The sequence below is a fragment of the Dryobates pubescens genome, chromosome 26 (genome assembly GCF_014839835.1).
Source record: "Dryobates pubescens isolate bDryPub1 chromosome 26, bDryPub1.pri, whole genome shotgun sequence".
In the NCBI taxonomy this organism is placed as follows: domain Eukaryota; kingdom Metazoa; phylum Chordata; class Aves; order Piciformes; family Picidae; genus Dryobates; species Dryobates pubescens.
The window spans coordinates 7,557,923-7,574,716 of record NC_071637.1 but is presented as its reverse complement, the minus strand read 5'-3'; the positions used below and the strand labels follow the sequence as shown (position 1 = coordinate 7,574,716).

The window sequence follows — 16,794 nt, the reverse complement described above, 5'->3', positions numbered from 1 at the left end:
TTACATGCTGATGCTGTTGTGCCTTCTGAGGCTGCTCTTGCTTGGGGCAACACAACGCATCTGGCAGGGTCTCCTGTGTATGTCACTAGATCATGAGGCAGTGGTAAGGGGCGCGGCCTGTGAGCAAGTCCTGCCGTTGTAATCCTTGATCTTTCCCTCCTTCTTGTGAGTCAAAGTGTATCTTAAAGCTTCCTGCACCATGGAGGAGGGTTAATGAACACCTGTATGGATTGGCTTGTTCCTTGGTCTTCAGTTTGTTTCCAGAAACTGTTCCACTCATTTGAAGTAGTGGATGCTGCTGTAAAATCAATATGGCAATTCTGGAGCAAAAGGGTACGCAGATCCTTCTTAACAGATGTAAATCTGGCTTAAGACAAATTTGTCTTAAGTTGATTAGGAAGAGATTAGAGCTAAAGCAGAATAAAGCACTCCTTTTGAACTCTCACAGAGATGGCCTGCATTTCACTTCATCTAAAGGCTTTTAAAAGCTATTTAATTCAAGTCTCTCACCTCCATAGAAAGATGTGCTCAGTCTCTTGTTCCCTGGACCTTCAGAAGGTGGTCTTTCGTGCCTTTCACTCTTAACAAGGCTGTAGTTGCCCTCCAATGAGCCAGCTGCTCCTAGTCACATGAGCACCTAGCAAAAGCAGATGTGGATGTTTTTGCATGCATCTATGGTGATGCAGAGGTCCTTCAAGCAGAGCTGTTTGGGGTCTTGCCTACAAGGGGAAGCATTGCACTGTGGAAAACTGAGGGAAATTGCACTAATGTGCCTTGAAATCCTGCTTGGCCTTTACTTAATCTAATCTTTGTGAGAGCCTGATGGGTTTGGGGCTGGTGTTTGAACATCCCATTGCCCCATTTCAAACTTCTCAGTTTTCTGATGTCTCCCAGCTTCTCCTCTTTATTTTACTCTTTTGCTGGATTAAGTTATCTGTGTTGTCTCTACTGGTCTGCAGCCTTGACCTGTCTGATGCTTCTGTGAAATATTGGGGACAAACAAGGAAAAGCCCTGCTCAGAGTTAGTGATTGCTGGAGCATACCTGAAGCAATGAACATCTGGCAGCCTACAGAGCAAAGTGTGTTGGCAGCAGTGTCCTTTTCTGGTGTGTTTTTTATTCTGCACTATTCAAAACAGAAAGAAGATGAAGAGCGGGTTTGGCCCACAGCACAAGACAGGAGGCTCAGCATCAGCAGATGCCTATACGAGATAGGGCTAGAACTTGGACGTTTTGGCTCAGGTGCAGTGGTCTGTCTGTAGTCCTCCTGGAACTTGGCTAGAGGCAGGCCTAAAAAGTGAAAGGGAAGCTCCAGCTGCTCCTATCAGCGTTGTCTTGGTGAGCTTGACAGTCCGGTGAGCAGTATAGCCTCTCCTGGAGGCTGGTTCCCCATCTGCTGGCCAGGTTCTCTGAACTCTCATGCCACCTAGCTGCTTCACTGCTGGCTTCAACTACTGCTGCTCTCAGACAGCAATACTGAATTGTAATACTAAAGCTTAGAATTAAATAAAATCCAACTTGCAAGACCAACATTGCTATCTTACAGCAGCCTTAAAGAATAATTGATAAAACCAGCACCTTGGTTGTTTGCTGCTCAGAGCAGGTATGTGACAGGTACTTAATCTGTCTCCAAGACATTTTGCTCTGTAATTGTTTCTGCAGCTTTTCATGTGGTGTCTTAGGGCACGAGTTTTGGAATAGGTGTTGCAAGACAAAGCAGAAGTTTCCCTCCTCCTTTTTCTTTTCCTTTCAATGGAGAGGATCAGGGAAAGAAATGCTGTTGACTGAAGTGCAGCACTGCAGATCTTCTGGATGCTCTTTCCATCTCTTCAGGCTACAGCTCCTCTAGGTTCCCATCAGCTAGTTCAAGCCTGTGGGGGACAGCAGCAGTCCCTGAAGCACATCGAGCTCTGTGTGGCAATGTTCCATGTCCCCTGTGCTGCAGAGGCTGTCCAGGCCCTCGGCCTGTCTTGTCTGTCGCGGTGGGCTGGAGCCCCACAGCCCCGGCTGCCCACTTCCCACTGCCGGACCGGGCGCTGCTGGGGCTGAGCCTGTGAGTGCTGGAGGGCGACAGGCAAAAAGCGGCACCGGCGTGTCCTCGGGCTTGCCCTGGCTCGGCGAAGGAACAGGTTAGCGATGCACAGCATCGGGCTGTCACCAAGGGGCTGTGACGGTTTGTGGAGCTGCAGAGCCAGCGCTGCTAGACGGGCCGCAATGACGAGAGCTCGCCAGTCATTCATATTATTTCCATTGGAGTTGTATAGGCTGTTAAATGCTTGGCGTCTCCCAGCTCCCTGGGATTGTTCTTCCCAAGCTTGCTGTCAAAGCCGCGGCTGCCCCGACAGCACTCGTCCGCCCCACCCGGGAGCCCGCCCGCACCTCTGAGCTGAGCAGGCACCCTACATGAATCAAAGAGCTCTCTGTGTAGCTGCTCCGCCGCGACCTCTCTTTAGCGCGCCCGCCCGCGCTGCGCCCTCGGAGCCTCACTTCCCGCGTTGCGTTGACGTGTAGGAGGGGGCGGGGCTCCAGCGGCAGCGGCGCAAGATGGCGGCCACCACGGGTGCGGGTGAGCGGGCGCCGGGCCGGCGGGGCCGCGGGCCGGGGGGAGCTGGGCGGGGCTGCTTCTCGCCGCGCGGCCGCCACGGCCCCCGCGCACGTCGGCGCGGCCGGCTGCTGGCGGCCGAGAAGCCTGGGCCGGGCTGGAGGGGCGGCGGCAGGCGCCAGGCACTAGGCCGGGAGGCGCCCGGCGGAGGGGCGAGGGCGGCGGCGGCTGTAGGGGAGGAGGGGGCGGCGGGGGCGGCGGGGCCGGTCCGAGAAGCGAGGCCCAGAAAGGGGCCTAATATCCGGCCGGGAATAGTGGTGGAGCCAGCCATCGGCGCTTCTCCGGCCGCCTCCTCCCCGGGGGCTGCCGAGGCCTCGCGGTGGGAGCGGCCCCGGCGGGGCGAGTCCGGTCCGGGGACGGGAGGGCTGAGTGGGACCAGCCCGCGGCCTGCGGGATGCCTATCCCCGATCTCTGCGAGCTGGCACCGTGAAGCGGCGGTGGGACAGGCGGCCAGGGCCGAGACCCCCTGCTCGGGGCTGGCCTGGCCCGTAGCTCGTGGCTCGGTCCTGAGATACGGGCCTGGGGCGAGGGTGCCCCGGCCGCTGACAGCCTGAGCACGCCCGGCGCGGCGGCTGATCCTGGCCTCGCAGAGCCGCCGTGCAGGCTCTTCCTTAACGTACTCCTTTTCCGGCGAGTTCCGTGTGGTCAGGGCTGACCCTCGGCTTTCTGCTCAGTGAGCCGTGCCTACAGTTACGTGGGTGAAATGAACTGCTTTGAAAATCTTTTTCGCTGATAATACCTTCCTGTTACATGAGAAAGATGTAACTGCCTTGTCAGGACGTGTGTGATTCAAAGAGTTGTTTGGGGTATTTTTACCCCCTTTTAAAACTGCTCCTCCACTTCTTTGAGTAGTCAAATCCTATCTTTGCATTTATCATTAGCCATTAAACAAAAATACTGCAACTGGATTTCGAGTGGGTTTTCTTTCTTTCTTTCTGCTGACATCCTCTAATGGGCTTGACAGATCAAATAAATTAGTTTCACTTCTGTTTAGTCATTTTCATTTTCCTGTTTTCATCAGTGCATAGAGGGCTTCATTGTGCTACTGTCATACTTGCTTTCAAGTTATTTCCTCCGAAGTTTGACTCTGAGATCACCAGAAGGCTGCTCTTGAAGATACCACAAAACCGTTTTGGAGTTCTTTTGTCTCTGTCAACTACTTTCAACTTTTAGAAGTACCCATTGCAATGCAGATAATTCATAGTAGTCCAGTTTATAAAAGCACTTCTAAAATGCAGTGGATGCTCTCCTGAGAATTGTGTCTCACAGATCTGTGTTTGAACATGTGTGACTGTGAGGAGTTGGAACACTTGGTTAAAATACACCAAAAATGTGGTAGGGACTTCTCCCCTCTCTTCTGTCACTTTATTCTGGCTGTTGGACTTTCTCTTCAAGCTGCTGACTTTTCATTTTGTATTTGGCTGGAAGAACAAGACAAATATTTTCCTTTGTAAGCCAGTGCAGTTTCATGAATTCATTGTCTGGGTGGGCACAGAGGGTATGTGTGACTTGTCTGCAGCGATGAAGTCCAAAGCTAGTCCTACTGTAGCCCAGCTTTCCTTTTGCAGCGAACAGGTTGTGTGATAAGCTGTTGTTCACCATCATCTGCTAGCCACATTGTGCCTTTTGGGTTGCTTCCTGTTATTTCCTGGATTTCTGAAAGCTGTCTCCTTTCTTCAGTGCTGGAAGCGTGAAGCAGTGTGCAGCCAGGTGGGCATTTGACAAGCACTGCACTTCATCTGCTCATGAGATCCTGTGTGTTTAACTGCTTTGAGGAAGAGGTGGGGGGAACAACAACAAAATCAGTGTTTGACTCATACTTGTGTTGCAGTAACACTGAACTTTTGCAGTAAACTCTAAATTCAGTATGAGAGAACTTTCAGATACAGACCAGCAGTTCACATTGATGGGAGCCTTAGAGCTTTGTCCTGCTGTAAATCATACCCTGACCTGCCAGGCGTGGTCTTCTGCTTTAGTAAAGGTTGGAGAGTCTCCTGATAAAAAAGAACAGCAGAATGTCCAGGTACTGGTAGTGGCACTGCAATGCAGTGTGTGTGGTTCCTTCTTGACACTGCACTGAAGGCATTGACTGGCACATATAAATGGAGGCTGGAAGTGACACCTTCTTGTTCTCTGCCCCTGGTTCACTCTGGGGATTTGGGCAGGTAGCTCAGTAATGTCTTTACTCACGTAAACAAGATTTTGCCAATACTTGTTTCATGAAATCCTCACAAAATCCTTCATATTTGTTGATAAAACACTTGGATGTGTTTGATACCCTGTGTTTGTAGTGGTTCAGCAAAAGAGCTTCAACAGAGGTTGAGGATGAAAAATACTCGGCCTTTCTTCAAAAGCAGCTACTGACCCAGAGGAAGAAATGGTAGCAAATGTCCCTGTAGCTTAAAGTCACAGGGCTGCTCCTGAGATTTAGACAGGTAAGCCTTTCTTTGGTATCAATAAACAGGGAGAAGTAATGAACAGGGGAAAAAATCAGTACTCACCTGGAAGAAATGTTGTGATGCAAGGACCACCAGTTTCACTTACATTGAGGGGAATCCTGTGTTCCTGATAATGTGGATTTCATACACAATTAATATAAAAAGAGAGGACTGACTTTAATCATTTTAACAAGGCTTTTGGTAGAAGACTATACAGACACCCCACTGTAAGCATATGTCTGTCCTTCAGACTGAAACATCAGGCAGGGGCACTCCCCTGGCTCAGGTACTAGAGCTGATCTAGGCCAGAAATCAAGGGTTCCTGAGAGGCTCTCATACTCTGTGGCCATGCAGGGAAGTTGGGCTACATGGAGTGTCAGTGTTGCAGTTAGACTGCAGGAGCTTGCTCCATGTCACTCTGCTGCAGACTCCAGTATTGCAGTGGGTCAAAACCTGACCACGTAGGTCTATGGAATCGTGTTTCTCTTAACTTTCATCCTGGGAAAAGTTTAACAATCTCATTTGACCCATTTTTCTCTCCTAGGTTTGTTTAGGGGGTCTGTATGAGGGCTGTGTATTTACCAGCAACGTGGAAGAGCTGAGTAGTAAACCAATCTGCCCAGATTTAAGTTACTCAGAGGAATGTGAAGAACTCCAGAAGGGACAATTCATGAGGTGTATAATAGTGCTGAGATTTGTGGCTTAGTGCTCCTAACAGAGAGAAGAGCACAGGTTTAAGTATAGTATATCTTTGGGGGACCCATAATGTCACAGGAAACTCAAAGTTATGCTTGTGAAAAGCAAAGGAGAGGTTCCAGTGAAGGAGAAACTGTGTATTGAAGGGTACAGAAGGTGTACCCAGCCTCTGCAAATGGACCGTGATGTCTCCTTTGGAGTGCACTGCATGCAGTAGTCATTGCTATCTCAAAATAAACATTGCCAGCCACCAAGTGCCTTCTGAGTCTGTAAGTAAAATACTCAAGGGTAGGGAAAAAGTAATGAATGAGAAAATGGGAAGATAATATATGCCTTCTCAAATAAGGTGGCTCATAAGAGCACCTGAAATAGCAGGGGCTGAAGGAGTTTGGTGCAGAGCTTCCTTGTGTCTGTTAATGGAAGGATGCAGTAGATTAAATAAAAAGGTAAATAATTCAGAACTCTTGCAAGATGATATTCAGTTGAATCTTTTCATGTGTAGTGATATAAATTACATAATGTATTTGAAAAGTGGCATTCTGGCTGAGAATTTAAAGTGATTCTTTAGGGTATTAAATATGTAAGTAGGTAAGGATCATAGGCAGAATGCTGACAAGCTTGGTGTGGTGTATGAAGGCTGGGGTTTTCAGGTTCTAAGAGTGTTTTTTAACTGTTGCAGGTCAGATTAAAATTACTGTGTTTCCAGCTGCTGATTAGTTTGTGCATTTTCCTCCCAAGCCTGACCTGGCCCCAGCCCAAAAGCAAAGCTGGGGGCAGTGCATCTCTCCTCTGCTGCTCCTGCCTGTGCTTGTCAGCTCGGGTGATAGAATCCTGTTCCCAACAGGTAACTGCCTTAGTCTATCCCTGTGGCCTCTCAGTCTTAAAGTTTATCTTAAAATCTGAGAACCCACTTGTGTGTTCACCTTGGGGTGGGTGGTGTGAAGAGAAGCCAGGGATGGGTTGTGGGTAGAAGAGGCAGCTGGAGAGGAGCTCACAGTGCTGGGTGGGGAGCAGCTGGTCCTTTGCAGCACGTGGAGGCAGTGGTGGGCTTTCCCTGGTGAGATGAAGTGTAAAGAGTTTGTTCAGGATGCTTGTTCAGGGTGACTTATTTTCTAGAGTAACTTCTAGCTGAGCTGGTAATGTTTTGCTTTTCATCCGTGATACAAAGCACAGAATGCATCTGCTTTTAACTCTGCTGCTGCTGGAAAGCTGTGTTTGGCTTCAGCCCTGAATGACACTGCCAGTCTGCCCTAGACAACTGTTTTAAGCGATCTCTTTCCAAGTAATCTGCTAAAAGTATTGAAAGACGGAGCCAGTGCTCTAGTTTGCACTGCAGACAAATCACTTCAGATAGTTTCATGTGCTCAGGAAGCTATTTTGGATCTGCAAAACATCTCAGAACCCGTCTGCGTTATCAGAGTGGGAATCACGACTATATGTAAGACGTCTCCAGTTCCTGTCTCCTAAAGGTGTTTATGACAGTTGCTGAAAGCCTTTTCATTCAGTTTTAAACATTCCATCACTTCAGATACTTTATATAACACTGTGACAAGGAATGATTTCCTCATGTTTTACAGTTGCAGCGCTGCAGGGGTAAGGTGCCCAATTTTCAGTAGTTGCAGTCTCTGCAAAGAGATGAGAGATGTATTGGGGAAGATGCAAGTAAGACTGAACATCAAAGACATAAACCCAAGCAACAGAAAGGACAGTAACATACCAAGTAAAAGAGGTGTTTAAAGCTCAGATTTCAGTTAGCTTCAGTTACTGTAAATCAAGACCTAGACAGAAAGTTAAAATTGACAGGAAAAGCCAGTTTGATAAGTCACCTGTTATCAGTGAAGCTGTCCAGAAACCTTCAACAAAAAGAAGGTTCCCCCCTAATGAGCAAAGTACCTTTACTGTCTGCTTCACTGGGGTGTTCTGTGTGGTCTGTTTGTGCTTTAAACCTGATGAGAAATGCTTGTAGCTTGTAATTTGATGTCTCCTTAGAAAGGAAAGAGAAATGTATTCTGGAAGTTTTTGTGAGAAGTGTGTATTTTGGTTCTGCTGACTTTGATGAAGAGGATCTGCTCTCAGAGGCACACTTCCACCTTGCTTTGCTGGTTTCACCATCCCCCTTTCATCTCAATAAGGTATATGAATTTGGAATTGCTTACACTGTGTAACTGGGCAAAATGAACAGATTGAAAAGTATAATCTGTCAGAATGTGTTGGTTTTAACTTGTTGAAAACATTCTGTGTCCTTCACATGAATGTAAATTTGAGATAAGAAAAATCTCCGCCTGGTGAGATTTCCTCTTAAGGCTATCAAAAGACACATTCATTTGTGTCTCTGTGTGTCTCTAGTAGTGCTGTGGTATAAGCTCGGTCTGAGAGTTCTTTAATGTCTGTAAAAGTCCAGGCTGGCATTACACTGTCCTCCAGAATAAGTCTGTTCTTTCCTAGTGCAGGACTTTGCTTAGTGAGGCTCTGAGCAGTCATGGTCAAAGTCCTTTTTGGTTTGCTGTCCCTCGGTCTTGCGACGCATTGCTGAGGAAGCAGCTGGGTTGCGAGGTGCACAGTGCAGTCATAATTCAGCTCTCATAGCCTTGCTGTAGTGATTAATAGTAAACATCTCCTTTTGCTCTGAAATGGTTTTTCCATTCAATTTCTGGCAGTGTTTCAATGTGGTTAGGCAAGCTGCAAGTGAAGCAATTATCTAGCTGTTATTGTATTTTTTGTACCAAATAAAGCTGCTGTTTGAGAGTCGTCTTGAGCCCGAGTGAAGGCTAAATTAAAATGCATAACTGAAAGTACTTTCAACAACCTGATTACTTTTTAATTGCCTCTTTATTTAGGTTTTCTTGTGTTAAGTGAAGGACTCTCAGAAAAACAGGTTGGTTTGGTTACTGCCTTGAAAGTCACCATTGCTACACTGAAAAGATTATGCAACGTATTTATGGGGGGTGAGGGGGTGGAGGGAGATAGGTAGTTGACTCACGGTGTGTCAGCTGGCACAGGACATCTCCTAACTCTGAATCTGCCATGGTTTAGCCATGGAATTGACTTGGCAAGTACTGTGTATGCCTAGAGCAGATCAAATCACTTTCTAGGGATCTTGGAGGACAGCAAATGTGTTGATGGTGTGTTCCTGTGCGAGTGGGAAAGTTTGTGTGGCTTGTGAGGTTCGGTCCTGGCAGGATGTGGGAGCTGACCATGAGTGCTCCAGGCCATTGCAAAGGAAGAGCTGGAGTTGGCTCAATGGCTTTGTGCATCTTTCCAGGCTGACCAGAAGGGTGATTCTGGTCTATTATTCTGCCCTGCTTGAGGACAGCTTACTTAGAAATTATTTAGAAGCATTTATGATTGTATGGCCCTAGTCCTTTATATGTGTATGTGTGGTTTTGTTCCTGTTGAATCTCCTGAGAACATGTCAGGAAGAGAGTTGATTACCATCTTTGCTGTGACTCTGAACATGCCTTCTGTAGTGGCTGAGGTGCTGGTCTTCCATTTTACACTTCTGAGCTTCAACATAGGGGAGAAAGTCATATTTAGAAGGCAGTGATACTGCTGGAGAGGGTGGCTTGTAAAGTGACCAATCATCTCCCATGAGCATTTTGACTTCTCCAAAATACATAGTCAAATACAGGTGCTTCACTTTTTATACCTCCTGTAGTGCTCACAAGTGAGCAGTTGCTGCGGAATTAATGATCATTTAAGTTAACTTTTTCCCTGTGATAGGAGCTGGTTCCCGATACGACTAGCGAGCTCTCTGTAGACCTCAGGCTTGTCAGAGAACTATAACATTCTGTGTGAGTCTTTTATGGCTCTGATTCATGCTGAATTCATGCTGAATCAGAGCAGCTGTATCTGGGGAGAGCACGGAAGTAAAGTTGCCTTCTCTTCCCTTGAGGTTGTAAAAAGCCAAGCCTAGCGCTGGTTAGCAAATGCCAGAATTAAGGCTGCCTTTCAGCCTTGGCCGTGGCTCCTCAGATACCTGCGTGGTGATGTCATTTTTCATTACATGATCACTTCATCTTCTTCCTGCAGGATTCCTGCCTTGGTGAGCAGGGGGGGTGATGCTCAGAGGAAGGGCAGACAGGCAATATTTTTGTTTCCCTCCTTTGGTGTGTGGCCTGTGTCTGCTCACTATAAAGCTATTCCTCCTAGGTCAGTCGTGGTGGTTTGTGTAAACATGAGTAAATGGTCTTTGGGCCACTGGTGAATGCAAAGTGGTGTTTTCAGGTATTGAAGTATGGAGACTGAGATGATGCCTGCTGAGCACAGTGATGTTGTGGTGCAGAAGTGTTTTGTGGCAACACAAACGATGTGAGGCAGGACCTGTGCTGGCTTCCCCCTCTCTCCTGTAGCAGGGAGCGGCTCCGCTTGGGCTTCTAATAATAGCCAGGGATGGTTTCCTTTGCAGCATCACCTGCCTCAGAGAGCTGCTGTTAGAGGGAGGGTGGAGTTCACCCTCTAGAAGGACCTTTTGTTTGTCTTTTGTGTTTCTTTCCCAGGGTGCCAACAGGCAGGGCTGAAGCCTAGACAGCAGCTTCAGGCATCGTGCAGCTGTGAGTCATTCCCAGTCGCCAGCTCTGCCATGCATCTGCTGCAGCAGAAAAACTCATATGGGTGGGGGGTGTGTAAGGAAGAGTGGCACCTTGTCCTTCAACTTGCACTCCATCTGTTTCTTTTGTCCCCCAGCTCTTATCCTCTGTGCTCTCTGCCTCCCCTAACTACGGCATGGAGAGCACTGGGACTGTAATTAAGATGAAGTGGCTAATCTGTCATCCTTCAGGTATGAGCTGCATACTTGAAACTGTGTCCCTGAGGCACACAAGATATATACTTCACACTTTTACTGGGAGGGGAAACACTGGAGTTTTTTGTGCAGTGGAAATGGGGAGGTGACAGTAGTCCCCAAGATACCCTGTAACCACCAAGGCTTTAGTGCTTGGTTAATCTTATGGTGATGGCTTCACCAGCTGACTCATTTCCTTTCAAAGCCAAAGACGTGCACTGCTCAGCAGCCATGGAAACAGAAGGTCTTGCTGGGAGGTGAAGGTGTAGATTTGGCATGGACTCCTTTGTGTTTGAAAAAGGGGGTTGCAGTCAGTTTGTCACACTTGGTCTTTGCTGTTTCCCCCTCCGTAAGGGTAGGACTCCTCACATTCTTCCCCTGCTCCAGCATGGAGTTCTTCCCCCAGGAGACAGTCCTCCACAAACATCCTCATCACAAGGCCTTCCCACAGGCTGCAGTTCTTCATTAACTCCTCCAACCTAGGTCTGTTCTGTGGGGTGCAGTCCTTCGGGAACAGACTGCTCCAGTGTGAGTGCCCCACAACGGGTCACAGGTGCTGCCAGCAAACCTGCTCCAGCATGGGCTTCTCCCTTTCCATAGATCCACAGGTCCTGCCAGGACTCTGCTCCTTTGTGGGTTTCCCACAGGACCACAGCAACCTTCAGGCATCTACCTGCTTCTGCTTGGAGCCCTCCATGGGCTGTAGGGGGACAGCCTGCCTCATTGTGGTCTTAACCGTAGGCTGGAGGCGAATATCTGCTCTGGTACCTGGAGCACCTCCTCCCCCTCCTTCTTCCCTGACCTTGGTGTCTGCAGTGCTGTTTCTCCATGTTCTCACTCCTCTCTTCTGACTGTTACTGGTGTTAAACAGCTGTGGTTTTCTTTCTTAATTATGCTATCCCAGACATAAACACCATTGCTGACTCTCTCAGCCTTGGCCAGCAGCAGGTCTGTCCTGGAGCCTGTTGTCATTTGCTCTATTAGACATAGGGAAGTCTTCTAGCAGCTTCTCACAAGCCACCCCTGTAGCCCCCACCATCAAAATCTTGCCATGCAAACCTAATGCAAAGGAAAAGTGGTGGCCTAGAGTGCATTTATGTTTTGTGGTGACTGAGGTACAGTTACCTGGAAGAAGAATGAGTAATTAAGTCATCTGTGGCCTGGGCTCAAGATTTTCCTTTGCCACGGACTTTGTGTGTGACCTTGGATATGTCACTTAAGCTCTCTATACCGTTATTTTCCATTAATGTAATGGGAATAAGACAATTTCCCTGGTTTGCTGTGTTTTGGGGATAAATGCCAGCGATTAAGAAGCACTGAAGTTCCTTGGTGGTGGAGGTCATAAGTACAAAGGATGCTATTGCTGCTGACAAAGCCCATTTAAATTAACTTCAGATTAACCTACTAATGTTATGAAAGAGTTTTACTCGCTTTGAATGGTATTTTTGAAAGCTCTGAATGAGGTGAGTGATGTCAAGCTCCACATGGTGTCATTTTGCAGAATCTTCTACATTTTTATGTACTACATCATGTAGGCAAGTGCTGATTAGAGCTTCACAACACTTGTGGATCTCTGAATAGACAGAGGTTGCCCTTCATTTTCCTGCCTGGCAGCATTCTAGCATGCTGAACTGTAGATACCTTGATTTTTGTCTGTCAAAGCCAGACTAAATATAAGCAGCTTTTTCATAGCATTGAAACATTTTCATTCAAGGAATAGTACTCGGTTTATGTTTTCACCCGAAATGTTTTCTGTAGCATGACCAAAAGTGTCAGGGAAATCACTCTAGCCTTATTTATTTATTTTTTCCTAGTTTTCTCAACTCAAAATATTTTCCTGACTCTTTTCAGGAGTAAAAGTTCCTCGTAATTTTCGTCTGTTGGAAGAACTTGAAGAGGGTCAGAAAGGAGTAGGTGATGGAACAGTTAGCTGGGGCCTTGAAGATGATGAGGATATGACACTTACAAGATGGACAGGAATGATTATTGGGCCTCCAAGAGTAAGTATCCACTTAAATATTAAAGTAGTGCTGTTACTTTTTAATCTTCTCCCTTTTTTTCCTCTCATTCTAACCACTGAAGTAGAAAGCAAACCACAAATAAGTGAAAAAAGCCCCACCGCTATTAGCAAATGATTTGTGTTGAAAGGCTCAAGCTCTCTATAACAATGGGTTTCATGTATCCATGTGTCTTTTTGCTTATAATTTGGAATATTTTCAGTGCCTCTCTCTGGCTAGTTCTGTTACATGTCTGCTTTGTATTTACAGATTCATTAAGACATAACTTTTGAGATTCCAGGATTCTAGTATCCTGTACTCTTGAATACAGCAAGGTTTAAAATCCTTCGGCTAGTGAGATTACATGTGGAGCTGATGTAGGTAAAACGTGGATGTTTTGTTCAGTACTGCTCAGTCTTTCTGCTGTTTCTCGTTGAGTTCATGGGTTGGTTTTTATTTCAGCAGTACTGACTTGCTCTTGCAGAGTTTCAGCTAACTCAGGAAATTCAGATTCTGATGAATTGGATTTATTCTCTGAATGTTCTCTCCTGAAGTAGCTTTATTAGAATGCTCCTGGTCTTTGTGGTAGTATTGTTGTCTTCTCTTTCTTTTCTTGCCCCCAAACCCTGCTAAACTGTGGGTCTCCACTTTAACAGGGGACTTGAGGGACTTAGTTCTGCGTTGTTCCTGTGCATGTATCCTAAAAGCAAGACTTGTCCATTGTCTCCAGTTTCGCTGTGTATCCTTGGCCTGTTTCCCTAACATCCTGACCATGAAGTGCAAGTAGCTGATTCTCCTGCCCACAGCAGTAGATGATGTCTTCTATATCTGGCCTCAGTATCACTTCTCAACAATTCCAGTGTTTTCCATCTATGTTATGGAAACCTTTACAGGCCTTAAATAATGCCACTGCCCTGTGTGTTTCCATTCTGTCAGTTACCTTTTCTTTGTCTGCCGTTGTTAACCTCTCCCCATTAGTGATGTTTGTTTGTTTGTGATAATGCCTGCATAATTTTTTTAGAGGAGCATTTGATTTTAGAACTCTGGGAGAGTGTTAATGAGCCTGCATTAAGACTGTGAAGAAGACTCACTGTGTGCATATACTTTCTGGAACAACTAAGCAACCTTGGAATCTGATTTAGAAAATGAAGTAGCAGCTGCAGTGTGCAGACAGGCACGTGCTGGCTCGTCAGCGGTGGTAGAAGTTTGTAGTTCCTGTCATCCTGCTAAGCAGGGCTGGAGGACTAGCACAGGAGATGATTCAGCTCTGCCTCTTTTGTCTTTCTGACATGCTTATGAATGTAGGTTTTTATTTTCTTTTCCAAAAGTGTCTTGACTTCACTTGAGCTTACTGCTTGAAAGCAACAGCCTGCACTGAGAGATGCTCTGGGAGCTTTGCTAAGTGGCTGTCCTGCTTTCAGCACTGTCCATACTCCAGTATATTATTACCTTTTTTTTTTTTTCCCCTTTTTTAATAGGATGTGGGAGTACTGGCTCTGGATATATAAATTTCTAAATCCTATTTCTTTCTGGGTGGAAAGCAGCCACACTTGTAGCAGGTGGCAGAATCTTATGTTGGGCATCCCAGAGGGAAAAACGAACTGTGTTGCGGAGTTGGATTTATGCTGCTGCTCCGAGTGTCCGTGCTACCATACATGGAAGCATGCTTCTCCTTCCCAGACTTTGTGTGGATGGTTTTGCAGCCAGTGATTCATCTTTTTTACACAGGCTATTTAAAAACAGTGGTGCTGTCAAAACTTCAGCTTCATCTGCACATATTTCACGTTGGCTGTGGACATGTGCACTGCCAGGGCTTTCTGTGCTCTAGTCTTACTGTGGTGCTGTTGTTTACAGAGGCCCTAAAACCTGCACAGACCTCTGGGCTGTTCACTGCTCTGTGCACAAGACATGCTCAGGGACTTGGCCAGGAGACCTGGGCAGGCCAAGGAGAGCTGATGGGTGACTTGTTTCCCCCAAAACTTTGTGACAGCATTCATTTTGTCGCTGCCTTTGCTGGACAGGCAGCTGTGAAAGGCTGGCTGGGGTGCTGGAGAAGTGACCAAGAGGTACCACTGCTAGCCAGTGCTGGCTGGGTATCGCTGTAGGTAGCTGCAGGCTGGTTCACAGCCACTTCATTTGCCCAGATGAGAACCAGCTGAATCAGGAAGTCAGTTCTTGTCTTTTTAGTAGTTTGCATCAGAATGCTCATTAGTATGAAGGGAAATACTAAGTTATTCAGGAGTGTAACAGGCTCCTGAAAGGGCTCACTTGGAGTTTTATTTTGAGGTTTTGTACATGGGCAGCTGTGGTTGAGATCCTGGTGGAGCTGTTGTGCTTGGCTGCTGCAGCTGAGCAGGACCTGCTGGCTGCTTCTGGGCTTCTGCACTCACATATTGCCTGGGTTTTTGTTCATGGTCTCTGCCTTGGGAGTTGAATGTTCATTGCAGTGTTGAAGGTGCAGGAAATTGTGTCAGAAGCTCTAAATCTGGAGAGCTTTGTCTGCCTAAACTTCCCCATGATGATCCTGTTCCTGTTGTATGCTTCTGCCAGCTGCCTGCATTGCCTGCCTTCACTGTAGCTCTGCACCAGGCTGCACCAGATCAGCACATCAAACCCAGTTATTCTCAGAATGCAGCACAACATTGACTGCTGTTGTTTCTTGTAGCTAACTATTGAAAAATCAAAGTAGCCTTGTTAAATTTGTCTCTTTTCTTTACCTGTAGATTTCTTACAGACTCATGATTCAGGATTTCTATTATCTGTGGAGTAGTAGCACAGCATGTAACTTGGGTGGAGATGAAGTGACAGAGCTGTTTGGGATCAGGATGTACTTTGCAATGTGTCGAATCTTGGAGCATTCCCCTTTCTGAGAGCTGGCACGTTGGTTTATGACCAAAGAATATGTTTCAAGTGCAGTTCTAGGACAGGCTGACTTCAGACAGTTGCATAAGCTAAAGTTGTGGCTTCAGTTTCAAGGTAGTGTGGCTGATTAGTAAACTGATAAAACCAAGCTGCTTTCTAAAGATTGGTTGAAAAGTAGGTATCTGATTTGTATGATGATTCAGCTGGTGAATGGGAAGCAATGTCAGATTCATTCCTAAGGTGAAAATTTGATGCTTAAAAGACCAGTAGAATTTATTACCCTGAAGAGGTAACAGCTGATACTCTGAATATTCTAAAGTGAACCCAAACCAGAGGTGGCCAGCACAGTATATAAGTGTCTGCCCTGATGTTTAGTAGCTTGCACGTTCCTAAATTAACCACTCTTTGAACCAAATGCTTACTCAACTGCCTGATGTAATTGTTCCCCCCTTTCTTTTCCCCTCAGACAATTTATGAAAACAGAATATACAGCCTTAAAATAGAATGTGGGCCTAAGTATCCAGAAGCACCTCCATTTGTAAGATTTGTAACAAAAATTAATATGAATGGAGTAAATAGTTCTAATGGAGTGGTAAGTCTTTGGTTTTTATTCCTTTCAATGTGATGTTCATGTGCAGCTTTGAATTCTTGCTTTGTTGATCCTTGCAGCTTGCTTAACCACACACTGCTTGCTGCTGCCGTTTGCTTTGTGGAGAAGGAAAGAGGGGTAGAAGGGAAGTGTCTGAGCCAAGTGTGTTCTGAAACCAAAGCACAGAATTGCCTTTGCTTGCTGCCTTGTCACTCACAAATACTTGCATCGTGCAGGGATCTGTTATGCTTTTAGGAAACCACTCTGCTTGCTTTTGCTTTCTTTGGTTTCTCCCACCCAGATTTCTTGGTGGGGGTGTGTGGGGGGGGGAGGTTGTTCAGTGCATCAGAGATACGAATTCTGACAGGAATGGTCTCTTTTTCTTTGTTTTAGGTGGACCCCAGAGCCATATCAGTCCTAGCAAAATGGCAGAATTCTTATAGTATCAAAGTTGTTCTGCAAGAGCTTCGGCGTCTAATGATGTCTAAAGAAAATATGAAACTTCCTCAGCCACCTGAAGGACAATGTTACAGCAATTAATTAAAAACAAACAAACAAACATGCCCCCACCCCCACCCCCCCTCCTCCCCTTATTCAATTTAAGCTGTCTTCATTTTCCACAGTAGTAAATTTTCTAGATGCATCTTGTAGACCTCAAAATACTGGAAAGGAAGTTCCCATTCAAAGGAAGTTTTTTTTCTTGAGATACTGTAAATGATACTAATTTTTTTGGGTTTGTTTTGTTTTGTTTCTTTTTTTTTTTTTCATTTGAAATATAAGTTGTGCTATAACAAATAATCCTCTCGTGTAACCACTGTCCACGTAGCTGAA

At 46.2% G+C, this 16,794-nt stretch overlaps 1 protein-coding gene across 2 annotated transcripts; it reads left to right on the top strand.

The window, feature by feature from the left end:
* The first annotated feature begins 2,518 nt into the window (after positions 1–2,518).
* Positions 2,519–16,524, top strand: UBE2V1 (ubiquitin conjugating enzyme E2 V1). Of its 2 annotated transcripts, none has more exons than XM_054173731.1 (4): positions 2,519–2,565; positions 12,367–12,515; positions 15,841–15,966; positions 16,357–16,524. In XM_054173731.1, the coding sequence occupies exons 1-4, from the start codon at positions 2,544–2,546 to the stop codon at positions 16,501–16,503; spliced, it is 444 nt and encodes a 147-aa protein (XP_054029706.1). In that variant the 5' UTR covers positions 2,519–2,543; the 3' UTR covers positions 16,504–16,524. The 2 variants fall into 2 exon arrangements, with proteins under 2 accessions (XP_054029706.1, XP_054029708.1); XM_054173733.1 differs by having other exon boundaries at positions 2,521–2,559.
* Positions 16,525–16,794: the final 270 nt, after the last annotated feature.

Excerpts from the sequence above, each read along its gene's own strand:
- UBE2V1 (XM_054173731.1), top strand. The coding sequence starts at position 2,544 with ATGGCGGCCACCACGGGTGCGG. Across the intron at positions 12,516-15,840 it reads TGATTATTGGGCCTCCAAGA|ACAATTTATGAAAACAGAAT; the intron begins GTAAGTATCCAC and ends TTTTCCCCTCAG. Across the intron at positions 15,967-16,356 it reads TAAATAGTTCTAATGGAGTG|GTGGACCCCAGAGCCATATC; the intron begins GTAAGTCTTTGG and ends TCTTTGTTTTAG.